Source organism: Pogoniulus pusillus, chromosome Z, assembly GCF_015220805.1.
Source record: "Pogoniulus pusillus isolate bPogPus1 chromosome Z, bPogPus1.pri, whole genome shotgun sequence".
Lineage (NCBI taxonomy): Eukaryota > Metazoa > Chordata > Aves > Piciformes > Lybiidae > Pogoniulus > Pogoniulus pusillus.
Window position 1 is genome coordinate 39,602,923 of NC_087309.1, and position 17,808 is coordinate 39,620,730.

Consider the following 17,808-nt stretch of genomic DNA (forward strand, 5'->3'; position numbering starts at 1 on the left):
CAAGATAAGGAGCCCCAGCTCCCTCAGTTTCTCCATGTCAGAGAGATGTTTCATTCCCTTAATCATCTTTGTGGCTCTGCACTGGACTCTCTCAAGCAGTTCTATGTCCCTCTTGAACTGGGGAGCCCAGAACTGAAGACAGTACTCCAGATGCAGTTTCACCAGGACAAAGTAAAGGGGAAAGAGAGCCTCTCTTGAACTACCAGCCACACCCTTTCTAATACACCCCAGAATGGCAATGCCCCTCCTGGCCACAAAAGCACACTGCTGACTCATGGTCAACCTCCCATCATCTAGGACCCTCAAATCCTTTTCCCCTTTGCAGCCTTCCAGCAAGTCAGTCCGCATTCTATACTGATAGCTGGGGTTGTTCTTTCCCAGGTGTAAGACTCAGCACTTGTCCTTCTTGAATTTTATTCCATTTCTCCCTGCCCAGCCCTCCAGCAGTCGCCATTTGTGCTAGTTTGAAGCAAGCTAGAATGTTTTGGTACAAGAACTAGATAACGGGCAGTGAAATGAAAAACAATTGATGTCAACTTCTCTCACAGTCACGCTGAGAACTCTGGGAAGAAGAAGAAAACATTCTCCATTTTGTTTCTCACTCTTGCTTTTGCCTTAGACCTGGTCACATCTCATTAACCCTGCTCCTACTAACCCTGCTCCCTAACCTCTTGGCTGCACCTCTTTTCTTCCTGAGAACTGGGGTAAGGTTGAGAGGGCCGGGGGGAGGTGTTGGGGTGGTTTGAGAGCCCCTCCTGGGGACTCAGGTTTCTGGGAGGGGAGTTGTGCTTTTGTATTGTTTATCCTTTGTATATTTCTGTATATAATTGTATATAACTGTATATATTGTAAATAGCTGCTTGTAAATTCTGCTAGCTGTAAATAAATTGCTTCATCTATATTCCCAGGGTCCGTCTGAGTTAGCTGGGGCAAATTCAAAAGTGTGGGGGGGGCGGGGTAACCTCAAAACCATCACATTTTTCATTGGCGCCCAACGTGGGGCTAGATTTTTCAGTGACTGGAAATTAGCTCTGGGAATTAAGATGAAGCTAATCAAGCAGCTATTGTATTTGGTTGGTGCATTGCTCTGGTCTGGTTTTGTTTTCTTGGCATTTAGTTGGTTAAAAGGTCAAATTGTTGCTTATTTCATTGATCTGGCTTATAATAAGGCTAAAGCTAAGGTTTCAGATATGTTCTGGAGCTGGGGTGATTTTATTCTTGGTTATGCTGGTTTTAATATCTCTGAGAATATTACCAAGGACATTACAGGAGCTCTGGTCAATAATGTGACAATCAATGGAAATTCTGCTTTAAATATGGCTCTAATGAGAGTTATTCAGCCTAAGACAGGAATTCCAACTGTTTGTATAGGGACATGCTCGTGTAAAACTGTTTTTCTTCTCACAATTTTTAATATTTGCCTCATGATTTTAATATTCATATTAATTTTGGCATTATTGGTGAAAAATTCAAAACCAGTTTCTGTAAGAGCTGGGAAAACTTCTGTGTCTCAGAAGCAGTCTCTTTCACAGCAAAACAAGGGAACACAGTCATCGGCTTCCCCCTTGCCAGCCTCTCCACCCTCCTCTATAGGTTCTGGGAACACAGCCAGTGTTCCCACCACTAACGTAAACACTGATAACAAAAACAACAACAATCCACAGAGTTCGGTAGGAGCCTCAGGAGCACAGGCAGGTACCCAAAATCAGAATGTTCCTAGCAAAAATGAAAACAAGTCAGGGTTGGCAGGCATCCCAGGAGGACAGGCAAACAATCCCACTAATGCTAATACTACTACTAGTGCTGGTAACGCTAGCCCAGTCAGTCCAAATCCTAATGACACCAGCTCAGCCAATTCGAAACCCCAGCCAGCAGACCAGAACCAAAATCCTCCTGTTAAAAGCAAGGCAGATTTGAACTCACAAGCTCCAAGTCAGACCTCAAATAATTCAAATGCTCCAGGTCAGACCCCTAAGGATTCAAACCCACCAAGTCAGACTCCTAAAGATTCAAATCCTCCAGCAGACACATCCAAGTCTGTTGCTGCTCAGGCCTTTCTGGCACCTGCTAAGGCAAAAGCTAAGACAAAGAGTGGTTCGCAGGAGGATGTAAGAGATGGGACCTCTGGTGATCAGCAGCAAGAGGAGGAGGAGGCAGTTAGTCTGCGAGACCTTGTAGATGTGCTGAGACAACAATACTCAAGTGAGAGGAGTGCTGTGAGATTAGCTGCCAAGAGAGAGGATGGTTCCCATGAGTTTAGGAATGCTATGAGGAAGATTGTGTTAGGCCCAGGCACCACCAGAACAACAGGAAGAGGAGGAGGAAGATGACATCCAAGGCTCCAAGGATCCACTCAGAGAGGTCAGGGAAGTTAGGAAGGAATACACAAGGGAATCAGGTGAGCCAATCCTAAGCTGGCTAGTGAGATGCCGTGGCATTGGTGCTAATGCTCTGCAGGTAGGAGACAAGTCTGCCAAGCAGCTGGGACCACTCACTAAGGAGAGTGGAGTGGACAAACACCTAGCAAGTCCTCTTGGTAGGGTTAGCTTGTGGACACGCCTTCTGTTGGCTGTGGCTATGAGATATCCTTCCCGAGATGATTTGCCATGGGCTGCAAGAAGTGGAACACCGTTGAGCAGGGAATTAAGCTTCTGAAGGAGTTTGCTGTGAAGGAAGTGCTTTATGGAGATCATGGCACTCATGAGCCTGACGATATTCCTTTGGGAACAGGTCTCATGAAGAAGCTGATTAAGCTTGCTCCTTCATCCTATGCTAACATCTTGGCCAGTAAGTTTCTAGCAAGGAGTGATAATGGAAGATCTTTCACTGTTGGTGAATTCACTGATCAGCTCAGGCAGATTGAGGACAGCTTGTCACACTCTGGCCTAGTCTCTGCCATAAAAACTCTAGGTACAGAGATAAGGGATGGCATCAAAGAGAGTATGAAAGAACTGAAGGAGGATCTCAAAAACATTACTAATCTGGTAAAGGATACCGTTCCTGCATCATCTGAATGGGTGCATGTTTCTGCAGTCAGGAACAGACGCCCACCTCCTGCAAGGCAATTCCAGCCCAGGAGGAGACAAATTCCACCCAGACATCAGCAATCACGTGCGTCACTGTGGATACTTCTGCGTGACACATACGGGGAGAACATGAACAAATGGGATGGTAAACCTACTTCAGCTCTTTCAAAGAGAGTCAGGGATCTGCAGAGTGGCAGAAACAGAGGCAATAATGCCCGAAAAGTAGCTGTCACTTCTTCAGCTCCCGAGAGCAACTGCAATTGTTCCAACAGTTGCAATTCCTCTCACAACAACACCAATCACTGTGTACACCCTACATGCCATGTTCAGCATTAGGGGTGCCCTGCCTCCAGCCAGGAGGAGGAAAGGGATAGTGGAGAGAACCGAATCTATTGGAATGTATTCATTAGGTGGCCTGGCAGTTCAAGAGTTCGGAAATACAGGGCTTTAGTTGACACAGGTGCTCAGTGTACTTTGTTGCCATCTAATTGCAAAGGGACAGAGTCCATTTCTATTTTTGGAATCACTGGTGGATCTCAAGAGTTAACTAAGGTACAGGCTGAGATCAGTTTAACTGGTAAAGAGTGGAAGAAACACACTATTGTAACTGGTCCTGATGCGCCTTGCATTTTGGGAATTGACTTTTTGAGACAAGGTTGTTTCAAAGATCCTAAAGGTCATAAATGGGCTTTTGGAATAGCATCTGTAGAGATTGAGGATGATAAATTGAAATTGTCTATTAGACCTGAACTTTCTGATGAATCTGCAGTTGTGGGACATCATGACATAGAGGACCTGGAGGTGCCAATTGCAACTCAAACTGTTCATCATAGGCAGTACAGAACTAACCGTGACTCTTTGTTGCCCATTCATCAGCTGATTCGTCAATTGGAGAGTCAGGCTGTCATCGAGAAAGCTCATTCACCTTTCAACAGTCCCATCTGGCCTGTGCGTAAACCTACGGGCGACTGGAGACTGACAGTTGACTTTCGTGCCCTCAACGAGGTGACGCCACCCATGAGTGCAGCTGTGCCGGACATGCTGGAACTCCAGTACGAGCTGGAATCGAAGGAGGCTAAATGGTATGCAACCATAGACATTGCTAATGCTTTCTTCTCTATTCCCATAGCAAAGGAGTGCAGGCCTCAGTTTGCATTCACCTGGAGAGGAATCCAGTACCAGTTCAATCGTTTGCCTCAGGGGTGGAAACACAGCTCAACCATCTGTCACTCAGTCATCCACAATGCACTGGAGAAAGGTAAAGCTCCAGAGCACATCCAGTACATCGACGATATCATTGTGTGGGGCCAAACTGCTGAGGAAGTCTTCGAGAAAGGTAACAAAATCATTGACATTCTGTTGCAAGCAGGTTTTGCCATTAAGAGAGACAAGGTCAAAGGACCTGCCAAAGAAATTCAGTTTCTGGGAGTGCGGTGGCAGGATGGTCGCCGTTACATTCCTCAGGATGTGATCAACAAAGTCTCTACCATGGCTGTTCCCACCAGTAAGAAGGACACACTTTCTTTTCTTGGTGTGGTGGGATTTTGGAGACTACACATTCCTGGTTTCAGTCAGATTGTCAAACCTCTGCACGATGTGACTCGTAAGAGAAACAATTTCGAGTGGGGACCTGAACAACAAGCAGCCTTTGATCAGATTAAGCGAGAAATAGTCCATGCAGTGGGCTTAGGACCTGTGAGATCTGGTCCGGACATTAAAAACATTCTGTACACGGCTGCCAGTGACAATGGTCCAACTTGGAGTCTTTGGCAGAGAGCTCCAAATGAGACACGTGGTCGTCCTCTTGGTTTCTGGGGACGTTGTTACAGAGGCTCAGAGACAAATTACACCGCAACTGAGAAAGAGATTCTAGCAGCCTATGAGGGAGTGAAAGCAGCTTCTGAAGTGATTGGAACTGAGTCACAATTGCTTTTAGCTCCTAGACTGCCAGTTCTAAACTGGATGTTCAAGGGCAAAGGTTCATCACCACATCATGCCACGGATGCAACCTGGTCTAAATGGATGGCTTTGATAACCCAACGAGCACGAATGGGTAATCTTGACCGACCTGGTCTGGTAGAGGTGATCACCAACTGGCCGGAAGGCACAGACTGTTCCAAACCTCCAGAGGAGAAAATAACTCGTGCTGAGGAAGCTCCTCCCTATGGTGATCTCTCTGATCAGGAAAAGAACTATGCTTTGTTCACAGATGGTTCCTGTCGTCTTGTTGGGAACAAGCGAATATGGAAGTCAGCGGTTTGGAGTCCAACCAGGAGAGTTACCGAAACGAAAGATGGAGAAGGAGAATCCAGTCAGTTTGCTGAGGTAAAAGCTGTTCAACTTGCTCTTGATGTGGCTGAACGTGAGAATTGGCCTATCCTTTACCTCTACACCGACTCGTGGATGGTAGCCAATGCTCTATGGGGTTGGCTAAAGGACTGGAAGAAGAATGGTTGGCAGAGGAAAGGAAAGCCTATTTGGTGTGCTGATCTATGGCAGGACATTGATGCACGGCTGGAGAAAACTCCAGTGAAGGTGCGGCACGTAGATGCACACATGCCTAAGAGCAGAGCAGCTGAGGAACATCAACATAATCAGAAGGCAGATCAAGCTGCTAAGATTGCTCAAGTTGATACCAACTCTGAACTTGACATTGACCTTGATTGGAAACACCGAGGTGAGCTGTTCTTAGCTCGGTGGGCCCATGATTCATCTGGACATCAAGGCAGAGATGGAACATACCGATGGGCTCGTGATAGGTCAATTGACTTGTCCATGGATGCTATCACCCAAGTCATCTATGACTGTGACATTTGTGCTGCTATTAAGCAGGCTAAGCGAATCAAACCCTTATGGTATGGTGAGAGATGGTCAAAGTACAAGTATGGTGAAGCCTGGCAGATTGACTACATCACTTTACCTCGATCTCGTTCTGGCAAGCAGTATGTGCTGACGATGGTAGAAGCCAGCACTGGATGGTTGGAAACCTATCCAGTTCCACATGCTACTGCACGTAACACTATTGTTGGTTTGGAGAGACAGATCTTGTGGAGACATGGAACTCCAGAGAGAATCGAGTCAGACAATGGTACACATTTCAAGAACAATCTTGTGAAAAACTGGGCCAAAGAGCATGGTATTGAATGGATCTATCACATACCCTACTATGCACCAGCTTCAGGGAAGATTGAGCGCTACAATGGTTTGCTGAAAACTACCCTAAAAGCCATGGGGGGTGGAACTCTGAAAAACTGGGACAAACATTTAGCACAAGCTACTTGGTTGGTAAATAGTAGAGGTTCAGTAAACAGAGCAGGACCTGCACAATCAGATTTGGTCCAAACAGTAGATGGTGATAAAGTTCCTGTTGTACGTGAGAAGAATCTGTTAGGGAAAACTGTTTGGGTATTTTCTCCTTCGGGCGAAGGGAAACCTGTCCGAGGGGTGGTTTCTGCTGAAGGTCCTGGTCATACCTACTGGGTAATGCAGGAGAATGGTGAAATCCAGTGTATTCCACAGAGAAATTTAACCTTAGCTGAGAGAGTTTAAATTAAGTTGTTAGGAGTTTTCTGTTCTAGGTAGCATCGGCGCCCAACACTGAGAGAATCTACGATAGAATCTACAGTACGTGAGCACGAACCCAACATCACCTGGGAGTCCCTGTTCTGAGCTTTTGAATCACCTACATCTGATTGAAGTGTGAACTGAACTTGTATATATTATTTTAGTGTAAATATTGGTTTAGATTAGATTGGATAATTCTCAGCGATACTTTGAGCGAAGTAGACAGGGGTGGATTGTGCTAGTTTGAAGCAAGCTAGAATGTTTTGGTACAAGAACTAGATAACGGGCAGTGAAATGAAAAACAATTGATGTCAACTTCTCTCACAGTCACGCTGAGAACTCTGGGAAGAAGAAGAAAACATTCTCCATTTTGTTTCTCACTCTTGCTTTTGCCTTAGACCTGGTCACATCTCATTAACCCTGCTCCTACTAACCCTGCTCCCTAACCTCTTGGCTGCACCTCTTTTCTTCCTGAGAACTGGGGTAAGGTTGAGAGGGCCGGGGGGAGGTGTTGGGGTGGTTTGAGAGCCCCTCCTGGGGACTCAGGTTTCTGGGAGGGGAGTTGTGCTTTTGTATTGTTTATCCTTTGTATATTTCTGTATATAATTGTATATAACTGTATATATTGTAAATAGCTGCTTGTAAATTCTGCTAGCTGTAAATAAATTGCTTCATCTATATTCCCAGGGTCCGTCTGAGTTAGCTGGGGCAAATTCAAAAGTGTGGGGGGGCGGGGTAACCTCAAAACCATCACACCATGCCTGAAGGTGTTCAAGAGACTGGATGAGGCACTCAGTGCCATGGTCTAGTTGATTCGACAGGGCTGGCTGCTAGGTTGGACTGGATGATCTTAGAGGTCTCTTCCAAACTGGTTGATTCTAAGTCTCACTGAATGGCAGCAGAGCCTGAGGGGGTGTCAGCCACTTCATCCAGTTCGATATTATCAGAAAACTTGTTGACAGTGCACTCTGTGCCCTCATCCAGGTCATTGATGAATATACTGAACATAACTGGTCCCAGTACTGACCCCCATCGGACCCCACTAGTCACAGGCCTCCAACTAGACACCATCCCATTGTCCACAACTCTGTCTTCTTCCCTTCAACCAGTTCCCAATCCACCCCACTACCTGATCATCCAGACCACACTGTCCCAGTTTAGCTGCAAGGATGCCATGGGAAACAATGTCAAATGCTTTACTGAAATCAAGATAAACCACACCCACTGCTGTACTGTCATCAATCCAGCTGGTTGTGTCCTCATAAAAGGCTACTAGGTCAATGCGACTGATGCATCTTCAGAACATGATTCACCTAAAATCTGGGGTTCTTTTTCCCAGAATTGTTGTGATTTTGTATTTATGTAGGGAATTATCTAACCTTTGCATGTGTCCTTCTAAATGCCATTACTTCTTTTACGCTGTTTCTCTAACTTTCTAAGCCATCTGAAATTCTAAATTTATTGTTCACATGACTTGAACCCTCTCTCAGTCTGATGCCCTCTGTAAAACTAATAAACTTACTCTCATTAAGTCATTAACAAAACAAAAGTGTGGTGGGTTAATACTGGCTAAAAACAAGGTGGCCATCACTCCCCTCTCTGGACAGAGAATGAGGGTTAAGGTCAGTTCATCACACATTTTCTCTGTTGCTTCTTCTCGCTTGAGGACTTTTCATACTCTTCCCTTGCTCCAGTATGGGCTTCTCTATGAATTTCTTCAACATGAGTCCTTTCCATGGGCTGCACTTCTTCACAAACTACTCCAGCATGGGTTCCTTTCACCTGCTACAATCCTTCAGAAACAGACTTGCCTAACACGGATCCCCTGTGAGGTGACAAGTCAGGCAGCAAAACTGCTCCAGTGTGGGCTCCTCTCTTCGTGGATCCACAGGGCCAGCTAGAGCCTACTCCAGCACAGGTTCTCCCTGTTGTCACAGGCTTCTCTGGGTGTGGAGTCTTCCACAAGCTGCAGTGGAATAGCCTGTCTCACCATGGTCTTCACCACAGGCTCAGAAAGGGAATCTCTGCTCTGGCGTCTGAGTTATCTCCTTCTCTCAGACCTTGGTATACGAAGACTCTCTGACACTTAATCTCACTCTTCTGGCTTCAGCTGTGCAGGATTTTTTCCCTCATGAAATGTTATCTCAGAGGTACTACCACCATTGCTGATGGGTTTGGCTTTGGCCAGTAGTGGATCCATCTTGGAGTCAGCTGGTAATGGCTCTATCAGACACTGGGGAAGATCCTCACTACCCCTGTGGCCCTTACTTGCTAACAAAGCCTTGCTATACAAACCTAAGAGAAAAGGCATAATCGTATTTGGTTTTATCCACTGTGCCTCTTCCTTTGTGAATGTATACAATGAAGGTACTCACTTGATAAGAAGCAATTCAGTTTTTGTCTCACCTTCCTCTCTTGAGCCTTAAGTATGACCCTAATGTTTCTCCCACCCTGTTCCTCCTTCCTCATGTTTACATGCTTCTAAACCACCCTCTTGTATTTCTTTCACAATCTCCAGTCCTATTTGGCCTCATTCCACCTCAAGACCTTTTAGTGTTCTTCCACTCCCTCCTCAAGTTATCCTCCTTCATCCTTTCATTTCAAGTGTTTTCACAGAGACAGCAACAACTTAAAACCTCTATTCACCAACTCAAGTCCTCTCATTTTACTCATCCTGTCATTAGAGTATCACAGAATGTCTTTGGTTGGAAGAGACCAGTTGGAAGAGACATTTAAGATTACCCAGCTCAACACCTGACCCATCATTAAAGCATGTCCCTAGGCACCAGGTTCATAAACTGTTTAAGTATCTCCAAGTACGATGACTCCACCACAACCCTGGGAGCCTGATTCAATGTCTGATAACACTTTCAATGAAGAAATATTTCCTAATATCCAGCCTAAAACTTCTCTTGAACCGCGGGAAGAACAAAGCCTCTAAGCACTTTCCTCAGATAAAAACCACCTGTTTACTTCCCACTGGTCACCCTCCTCACAGCCAGCAGAACAAGCACACTCAGTTGTCCTGTGTCACTGGTAGACACATCCAAACACCAAAAGGGCACAGCATGTCTTGTACAGGTAGAATCACTGCAGATTTTTTACACACTAAAACATAACTTGACACCTGACACAAAAGTAGACCGTGCCAAGTATCGTGTTTCTTATCCTAAACACAGAACGCACCGTAGGTCTTGCCAAAAGAGGCTGCTTAGTCCCTTGTCAAGTTCTGAACCCATGCAATGATGGTGATTCCTCAATCTTACGGGCCCATTTCCAAGTTTGACCACCCTCACAGTACATTTTTGGAGGCTACATCTACCAACTTTTGCCGTATCCTATGCTGCTATAGAAATGCAGATAAATACAAATGAGAATAACCAAGCAAAAGAAAAATGCTACATTGATTTTCTAAACAGTGTTCTCTTAGAAGTTTCCCTCTGGACACCGTGGGCAGGCAAAACCTGAGCTTCTCAAAGGGACTGCACTGCTAGCTTTGAAAAATTCAATTTGTCTGATAAAAACCAGGCAGTAGGTTCCTCTCCGATCCACACTGCTATGAGTTGGCTCCAGTAATGAACTGGACTTCCCATCTCAGCACATCTCTATTCCTTCCCCTTCCTCTCCTAATCAACAACCTCACAAAGGCAAGAATTCAAGCTCCTGGGTACTTTGGTGTGGTCCTCTCACAATTACACTTTAGGGAGTTATCCCAATTTTTATGACTATTTAAAATATTCACTAGAAAGACAGACAGTTAAGAACAGAAATAACAGAACACAGAATGAAAAAAAAATTAATTACCCACAGTGTGAGACTGGGAAGATAATGAATAAGAACTTAAAGCACTCCTGCAGGAATGTATGTTAAACCTATGATACCAGAGAAGCTGGTGTGATGATTCACATGAATGTAATGCTAGAAATTAAGAGAAAAAAACTACTAAGAAAGAGCAACAATGGAGAAAAAATGGCACTATGTGCCAAAAATGTCACTATCTGGTTTTGAGTCATTGACAGCAGAAAATCATGTCTTAAGAACTGCAGTACAAGCCAGGATACTAGATGGGGTCCGCTACAGATAGGAAACCTCACACAATATGGTGGTTAAGCATCTATGGCGTCCTGTTGAAAATAAGTTTCATTCTCACAGTGGACATAACACTGAGTGAGGTAACCTGGAGCTTTCATGCTGCCATTTTCAGGACACGCTGGAAATTTCTAAAAAAATGAGGACGATTTCTTATGCTGAGAAATGTTAAATCCAACCCAAGGGAAAGCATGTGCCGATTCATCCAGACAGATAAACAAGTACCCCACTGCGTCGAAGAGAACAAATACTGAACAAGACCGTTCCCTGCCCCAGGTCTCAGAATCAAAGGACCACATTCCCAAACACATCTTGCAAAACGACTTAAGTGGTCCCACCCCCCTACCCCAGGCTACCCCCTCAACTGTGCCAGCAGAGCTGTCAAAAGCAATGCAGAGACAGCTGGTTCAGGGAATCAGATACAAGTTAAACCAGGACAGGGACCTGAGCTGACTTAAAACTACCTTTATTTTCCCTCTTGCTGGGTTTTTTTTTGTGTGTTTTTTTTGTGGATTTTGTTTGTTTGCTTGTTTTTTGGTTTTGTTTTGTTTTTTTTGTTCGCTTGCTTAGGATTGTTTGGGTTTATTGTTTGGGGTTTTTTTAAGCATATACTTCTAACTTATCAATTCTCAGATTTGGTTTATTACTTGGTACAACCAAGTGATAGGACATGGCAGAGCTGCTATCTTTTAGCCTCATTTGCCATCATGGGCAAGAAAGAAACAAAGAAAGCAAAAGGAATCAATAAATGAGCATTGTGATAGTTTATTCTTCTAAATTTCACACTCTGCTATTCCAAAATGCAAACAAAATAAAGTGTCAAGAAATCCCACTATTTTTTAACTTACTGACTAGGACATATCAAATATGAACTTATGTTTGTAATAGCTTTATTAACAACTGTGTCTGCTCTGATTTCTTTCTCCTTGGCTTGGAGTTGGGTAGCTAGGCTAACACAGCCTTGGAGTTTGGGAGTCATCAACAGACAAGGTAGCAAATTCCTTCCTAGACAGATTTTATTTGACAAGATTGAATCCTCTGCTTCAGTGGGGAGACACTCTTTAAGTACACGGCCTATTATTCTTCGAGAAAGGTACAGGCTGTGTGCCTGAGCACACCCTCATTTCACCATATTTCTATGCTGTCTTTCTACAATGAGGTCTACACTGCCAAGTCTTTCTATTAATCTGTTTCTCCTCTGAACACATTTTCAGTTTTGCTCTTGACTCCGGTGCCTGGTTTTATTTAAACCCAGCCCACTTACTTATCTTACTTGAGATGGCTTTATAACACACACTCTACAAGAGGAATTGCATGCTGCTCTGTTTCAGTGCTGCTTGGTTATACTCTGGTGCTTAGGACAAAAAGGGAGAAAGCGAAGAGGCCAACACAGCATGTGTTATATGCAAGGGTGCTATGTGTAAATATGATTTTCACTCAAATACGCCCTTTGGAAGTTTTGTGAAGCTTGGCTTGCAGAACTTTAAGAGAGACTATAACCCACCATGCCAACTGTTGGACTTGGACAACACAGAGCGTACCTGGCAGTCAGCCATGACCAGAGTCACCCTGTCCATCTTCTCAGGCAAACAGGTCACTACTCTAAAAATCAAGACAGTTTTCCTTCAAGCACAGAGATACGCAAAAGTTGCATAGTACAACTGAGCTTCTAACTACCAGCATGTAAAAAGAAATAAAATAAAGAATGAGGTCCTCGGCCTAAGCCAAACAACACTTCAGTTAAGACATGAAGAGAAACAGGAGAACCTGTATTTCTTGTGTCCCACCACGATCTTTCATCATGCATGCTACATAAAGCTGACAGAATGAAGAAAGCTCAGTAGGCCAGTAGAGTATCTATATTGCAGCTGAAATGTCCAGAGAATTAAAAACAAATATCTTAAAAGATTTAATTGCAAATGGAAAATGGCAACTTTATGAAGCTTATAATTCAGACAAATCCAGACTACTGTCTTGGGAAATAGTCTGCCATTTCCAAAGCTATCTTACTATTAAATTTTCATATTTCTTATCTACATCTTGGAGATGCCTAGAGGTACTAAGTGTAATCAAGAAATCTTCAGTACAGTGAAGAACATTCCTCAGCAGGTCCCCTTCCAAAATAATAAATACTTAGCTTAAACTTTGACTTAAAATCAACTGAACAATTGGTAATTAACTAAATAAATAAATTAATATTGAAACTTTATCAATGTGGTACAATGGACCTGACTTTTAAATGCACAAGCATCAAGAAGCACAAACACATTCTATTCTAGTGCTTCAGGTATGGATTGCTTCAAATCAGCACCAGAACTGGCTAACTTGCAGTCCAACTAACTCAATCCTCACCAGTGGTACAATTAATAATTAACTCACAGGGGCAGACTAAAGTGAGGTGAAGTCCCTCTTCTGCCAAGTGGCACGTGACAAGACAATAGGAAATGGCCTTTAAGATGCACCTGGAGAGGTTTTATATTGGTTATCAGGCACAATTCCTTCTTCAAAAGCATAGTGCAGCACTGGAACAAGATGCCCTGGGCAGTAGTGGAGTCCCCATTCCTGAAAGGACTCAAAAGACCTGTATATGTGGTGCTGAGGAATATAGTTCAACAGTGGAGTTGGTAGTGTTAGGTAAATGGTTGGACTTGATGACCTTAAACGTCTCCTCCAACCAGAAAAAAATCTGTGATTCCTTTCTCATGATGGCACTCATACTAATGAGCAAGCAGATACAATGACAAAGGAGGATTTTGTATCATCTGGACCACCTTCCTTTACCTGGCTCACCATGCAGCCATCTGCATGGTCTGGAGGTATCAGACAGGAAGGAGAGAGGAATGCTGTCCCCTGCAGCAGAGGTGATATAATGTGAACAGGCTGTGAAACTGTCTGTAAAAAGTGGGTCTGTAGCTGGAGGAAAACAACTTGCGGGTCCCTGCCTAATTCCTGAAAGCAGCCAGCCATGAAATAAAAATCACTACCAAAAGTGCCGCTAATAAATATCTCAAGGTGAACTGAGCAGAATGGCAAGAACTGAAGTGAATGCTGTGTCTTTTCACCTTCCAGTAAGGCCTGATCCCATTGCAAGAATAGTGTAAGGAGTATGGTGAGTAGCTCACTATTAAGACTCTCAAAGTCCTCACTCCAGAGCCTTCCTCTCAGAAAGTGTATTTACATACTAAATATATACATTCTAACCACAGTGCTAAAACCACTGAACAACATCCATGAAAAACAACCATTTCAAACCCATTCAATTGTACTTCAGGAATACCACTCAGGGCTAATCTATGAGACTGATCTACAGGCTAAGTAGCTGTATGTACAACCACACTTACAAAGAGAAAGTGAAAAAAAGCCTCCTCTAAGGCATACCAATAAATAAATAAATAAATCCTAGGACAGCATTAAATTTCATAAGCAGATGTTTGCATGCCCACTGTTAACCAATTTGCTTCAGTAAGCGAGTGGAAAAAATAAAAAGAGATATCCATTCATTCTTTGTAAGTATGCTTTACTTCAAAGAATTCCAGGAATCTATTGTAAATTTAAAAAAACTCTTCAGTCACCACAGCATATTGTTCCCCAAAGGAACAGTGGGTCAAATTCAAAGTCCCAGCAACAGAGTCGCATTCAGAACTTTTTCTATAGAGCCTGGAATGGACAAACCTCCAAAGTCAGTGCTGAGTCTTCAGGGAAAAAAAAAAAAAAGGTTGTGAACTTAAAAGAAGACAGACCAATACATAAATCCCCACTGAGTAATTATAAGGAGAAACTCTCACAAACATTAGCTATTTACTACATAAAAGCCAAATTCAGTAAAAAACATGGTCAAGTCAACCAGCAGATTAACATGCAGTCATAATTGGCTACCACCACTGCAAAAGCCATCTGAAAGAAACAGGCAGAATCCAGGCACTGGTGAGAAATCTCCAATAATTAAAGGTATTTCAGCAAGGCAGAAGCACTCCGAGCATGCACGACACTTCTGAAATGATGATGCCCTTCTCCAGCTCCAGCTGCTTGGTACTGTTGGCCTGTTCTAAGTTTTCATCTCATTTCTATGCCCACCAGCACCCGCTAACCTATTTCAGACAAAAGGAGTCAGGTCATCTTAAACACTATAAATACATCTGTCTTAACCCACTGTGTTTTGACTGAGGTGGGTAGAGGAGTGTCCAGACTAACACCAAGGGTAGCACAGCAGACAGGCAGTGGCTTTAGCAGCAGCTAAAGCCATGGCCTGGGGCTTCTGTCTGGAGTTATCCTGTGTACACCAGCAGTCTCACAAACCAAGAAAGATTACTTGTCTTTTTTTTTTTAATAGAAAGTGAAATAATATCTGTAAAACTCGAGTCTCTTCAGTTCCAAACCCAGAGGAGCATGTAAAGACACACTTCCTGTATCTTACCTTGGTGTCACTCTGTGATACCTTCTAAGCCATTAGCTATATTCAACTGCTATGATTTCAGTTCTCCCTACACAACACCACTTTTACCTTTTCCTGCATAGTTACAAAATACTGAATTTTAACATCCTATAAGCATTCCCTTTACCATTAGGGCAACACATCACCAGCCTTTCACTCACAGTATGATTAATAATTCCTATAAAACATTAGCAAAAAGTTGTTTTTTCTTTTTGCTGTACCAGTGGTATTTATGCTTCTTTGACCACAAGTATTGTCACAACCCTTTACGTTATCACAAAATCACTGTGCAGTTAAGATCAAAGAAAGTCAGTGAGCTTTGTACTCCTTCACCAACAGTGGTATGTCTTGACCAAAGTTTACTACCAGCTTAGTCAAATTTCCTACCTTAGCTCAAAACTTCATGCAGAAACAGCGTTAAGTGGATGCAACATTCAGGGATGATTTTTTGAACCAGCTTACAGGAGACTGAGAATCTTGGCTCATATAACACCATAGTTAAAATTTAACTATTAGGAAGAAAAGTAGTACATTCCCTATCAAAAGCTTCAGTATTAAGCTTTGACAGTAAAAAAAAAAAAAATTAAAAAAAAAAAAAAAAAAAAAAAAAAAAAGCAGCCAACAGTGCCTTAAAAAGTCCATGGTGGAACTATGGAACTGAACTATAAATGTGCAGCATCTGATGACTTAGAATAATAAATTTTAACTTATCCTACTGCCAAACCAAAACCAAATAATAACTTAAAATTAAGAACCATCTCTTTGGATAACAGAAATCACAAATGTTCCATGTAGCTTCCAAAGCTGCCAGACCAACTATGAGAATTTTTCACTCACAGATAACTAAGAACAAAGTAGGAAAGCAAAACTCAGAACCAGGACTAGCGGTCAGGCCCAGCTGTTCTAAAGTCAAGAGAATTAGGCTCAGGAGGTAACGTTTGGCCCTTTAGGGCTGTAGGGAAAAACGACAAGTCCTGGTTTGTGAAAGCAGCTGACAGCACCAAAACATCTGCAGCAATGGCTGCGAAGACTTACTTTGCAGAGGGGAAACCCCCTCTTTAAATGATTCAGGAAATCAGAAACCATAATTGTACTCTATAGCTGGTTCATTTGCCACTCTCGATATCGCAGGTAACGTGGAGAAGACGGGGGCAGACCCCACTGACCGACGGGGTCGGTCCTAGGGAGGTGACACCGTGGCCGCGCCTGCATTAACGCGAGTTTTGTAGTACGGACGACACCGATCTACTTTCAAACCCGCTCCCGCGGCGCGGAGCACTGGGACCACGGCGGCGCGGACAGCCCAGGGGCTGAGGGGGCCTGGCTGTCGGACAGACGTCGCCGACACTGCCTCCCTGCTCCTCCTCCTCCAGCCCCACCACCGCCGCTTGAGGCCTGACGCCGTTACTACGCGAGGCCCAGCGCCTTCACATGGGGCAGGGCTGTCAGGGAAGCCTGGGCACGAGCAGCGTCGACGCCGTCGCGGCTGCTTTCACCCACCGCTGGCGGGACCGAGCACTGGTCGCCCCCCTCCCGCCTCAGGGCCCGCTGCCGCTCCCCCTGCTCACTCCCTCCCCCCGTCCGGCGGGAGGATGGAGGGGCCGGGGGCCGGGCCGCAGCACGTACCTGGCGCCCGTCGCCGGCGGGGCGGGGCGGGCGCGGCGCCGTCAGCGGGGAACGCGCGGCCGCGACGTCTCCGGGCACCACCCGCCCTCCCTCGGCGCCACTTCCGGGGTCCACGCACGGTGACGTCAGCGCCCGGGGGCGCGGCGGGGAACCCGGAAGTGGAGCGGGAACGCGCGGCGGGTTTGCGGCCGCCTCCGGGCGTGTACCCCTCTCGCCTCGTCCTTCTCTGGCCTTGTGTCCCAGCGGCCTCATCCCCTTCCAGCATCATGTCGCTTGACCTCCTTCCCCTCCTACTCCTCTAACCTTATCTTCCTGTCATCTTGTCCCCCTTCGGCCTCATCCCTCAACACATTTGGTCGCCTGCGGCATTGTTGCCTTCTTCCCTTATCCCGTTCCGGCCAGGTCTCCGTGTTTCTTCTCCAGCTTCATCCCTCAGTTCTGTTGTCGCCCTCCAGCCTTGTCCTTCTGTCTTGCTCCAGTCTTGTGTATTTCTCCAGCCACATCCCTTTGTCTCCCCTCTGACATCATTGCCCAGTCTCTGCATCCTGCTGTGGCCTAACTACCTTACTCCCTCCAGCCTTTTTTCCCTATTACCTAATCTTCTGCAGCTCTTGTGCCCCCCCGCTCCTGCTTCATACCCTTCAGCCTCATTGCATGGTCATCCTGTCCTCTTCTGGCTCTGTTCCCTTATTTCCTCCTTCCCCTCCAGCCATATCCTCTTACTTTCCCTCCAGGATCACCCCCCAAAACCCATTGTCCATTTCTTCCCCCACCTGCACCCCCACACCCTTGCTGTTGAATAAGGTTTTTTCATGCCATGTATTTGAGCAGCGTCTCCAGAAATTCATGAGGATAGTGTCACATTGGCCAGCTGAGGGAACTGGAGTATTTTAGCCTGAAAATGAGGCTGAGGGGGGACTTCATTACTGTCTGCAATTGAAAAGAGCTGGGAGCCATGTAGAAGTTGGCCTCTTCTCCCAAGGAACAAGTGACAGGAAAAGAGGATACAGCCTCAAGTTGCACCAGGGGAGGTTTAGATTGGACATGAGAAGCAATTTTTTTCCCTTTGAG

General features: G+C 44.8%; 1 protein-coding gene across 2 annotated transcripts in view; it reads right to left on the bottom strand.

Moving 5' to 3' along the window:
- The window catches only part of ARB2A (ARB2 cotranscriptional regulator A), a 401,267-nt gene extending 384,430 nt beyond the window's left edge, over positions 1-16,837 (bottom strand). Inside the window, exon 1 of one of the 2 annotated variants that reach the window (XM_064140251.1) lies at positions 16,738-16,837. Coding sequence is in view for 1 of the 2 variants with exons in the window: in XM_064140250.1 (XP_063996320.1) it covers positions 16,147-16,197 (51 nt within the window). In the remaining variant the exon portion in view is untranslated. Of the gene's footprint in view, positions 1-16,146; positions 16,338-16,737 lie in introns of those variants that run through there. The other variant, XM_064140250.1, reaches the window with a different exon arrangement.
- Between the last annotated feature and the right edge of the window lie 971 nt (positions 16,838-17,808).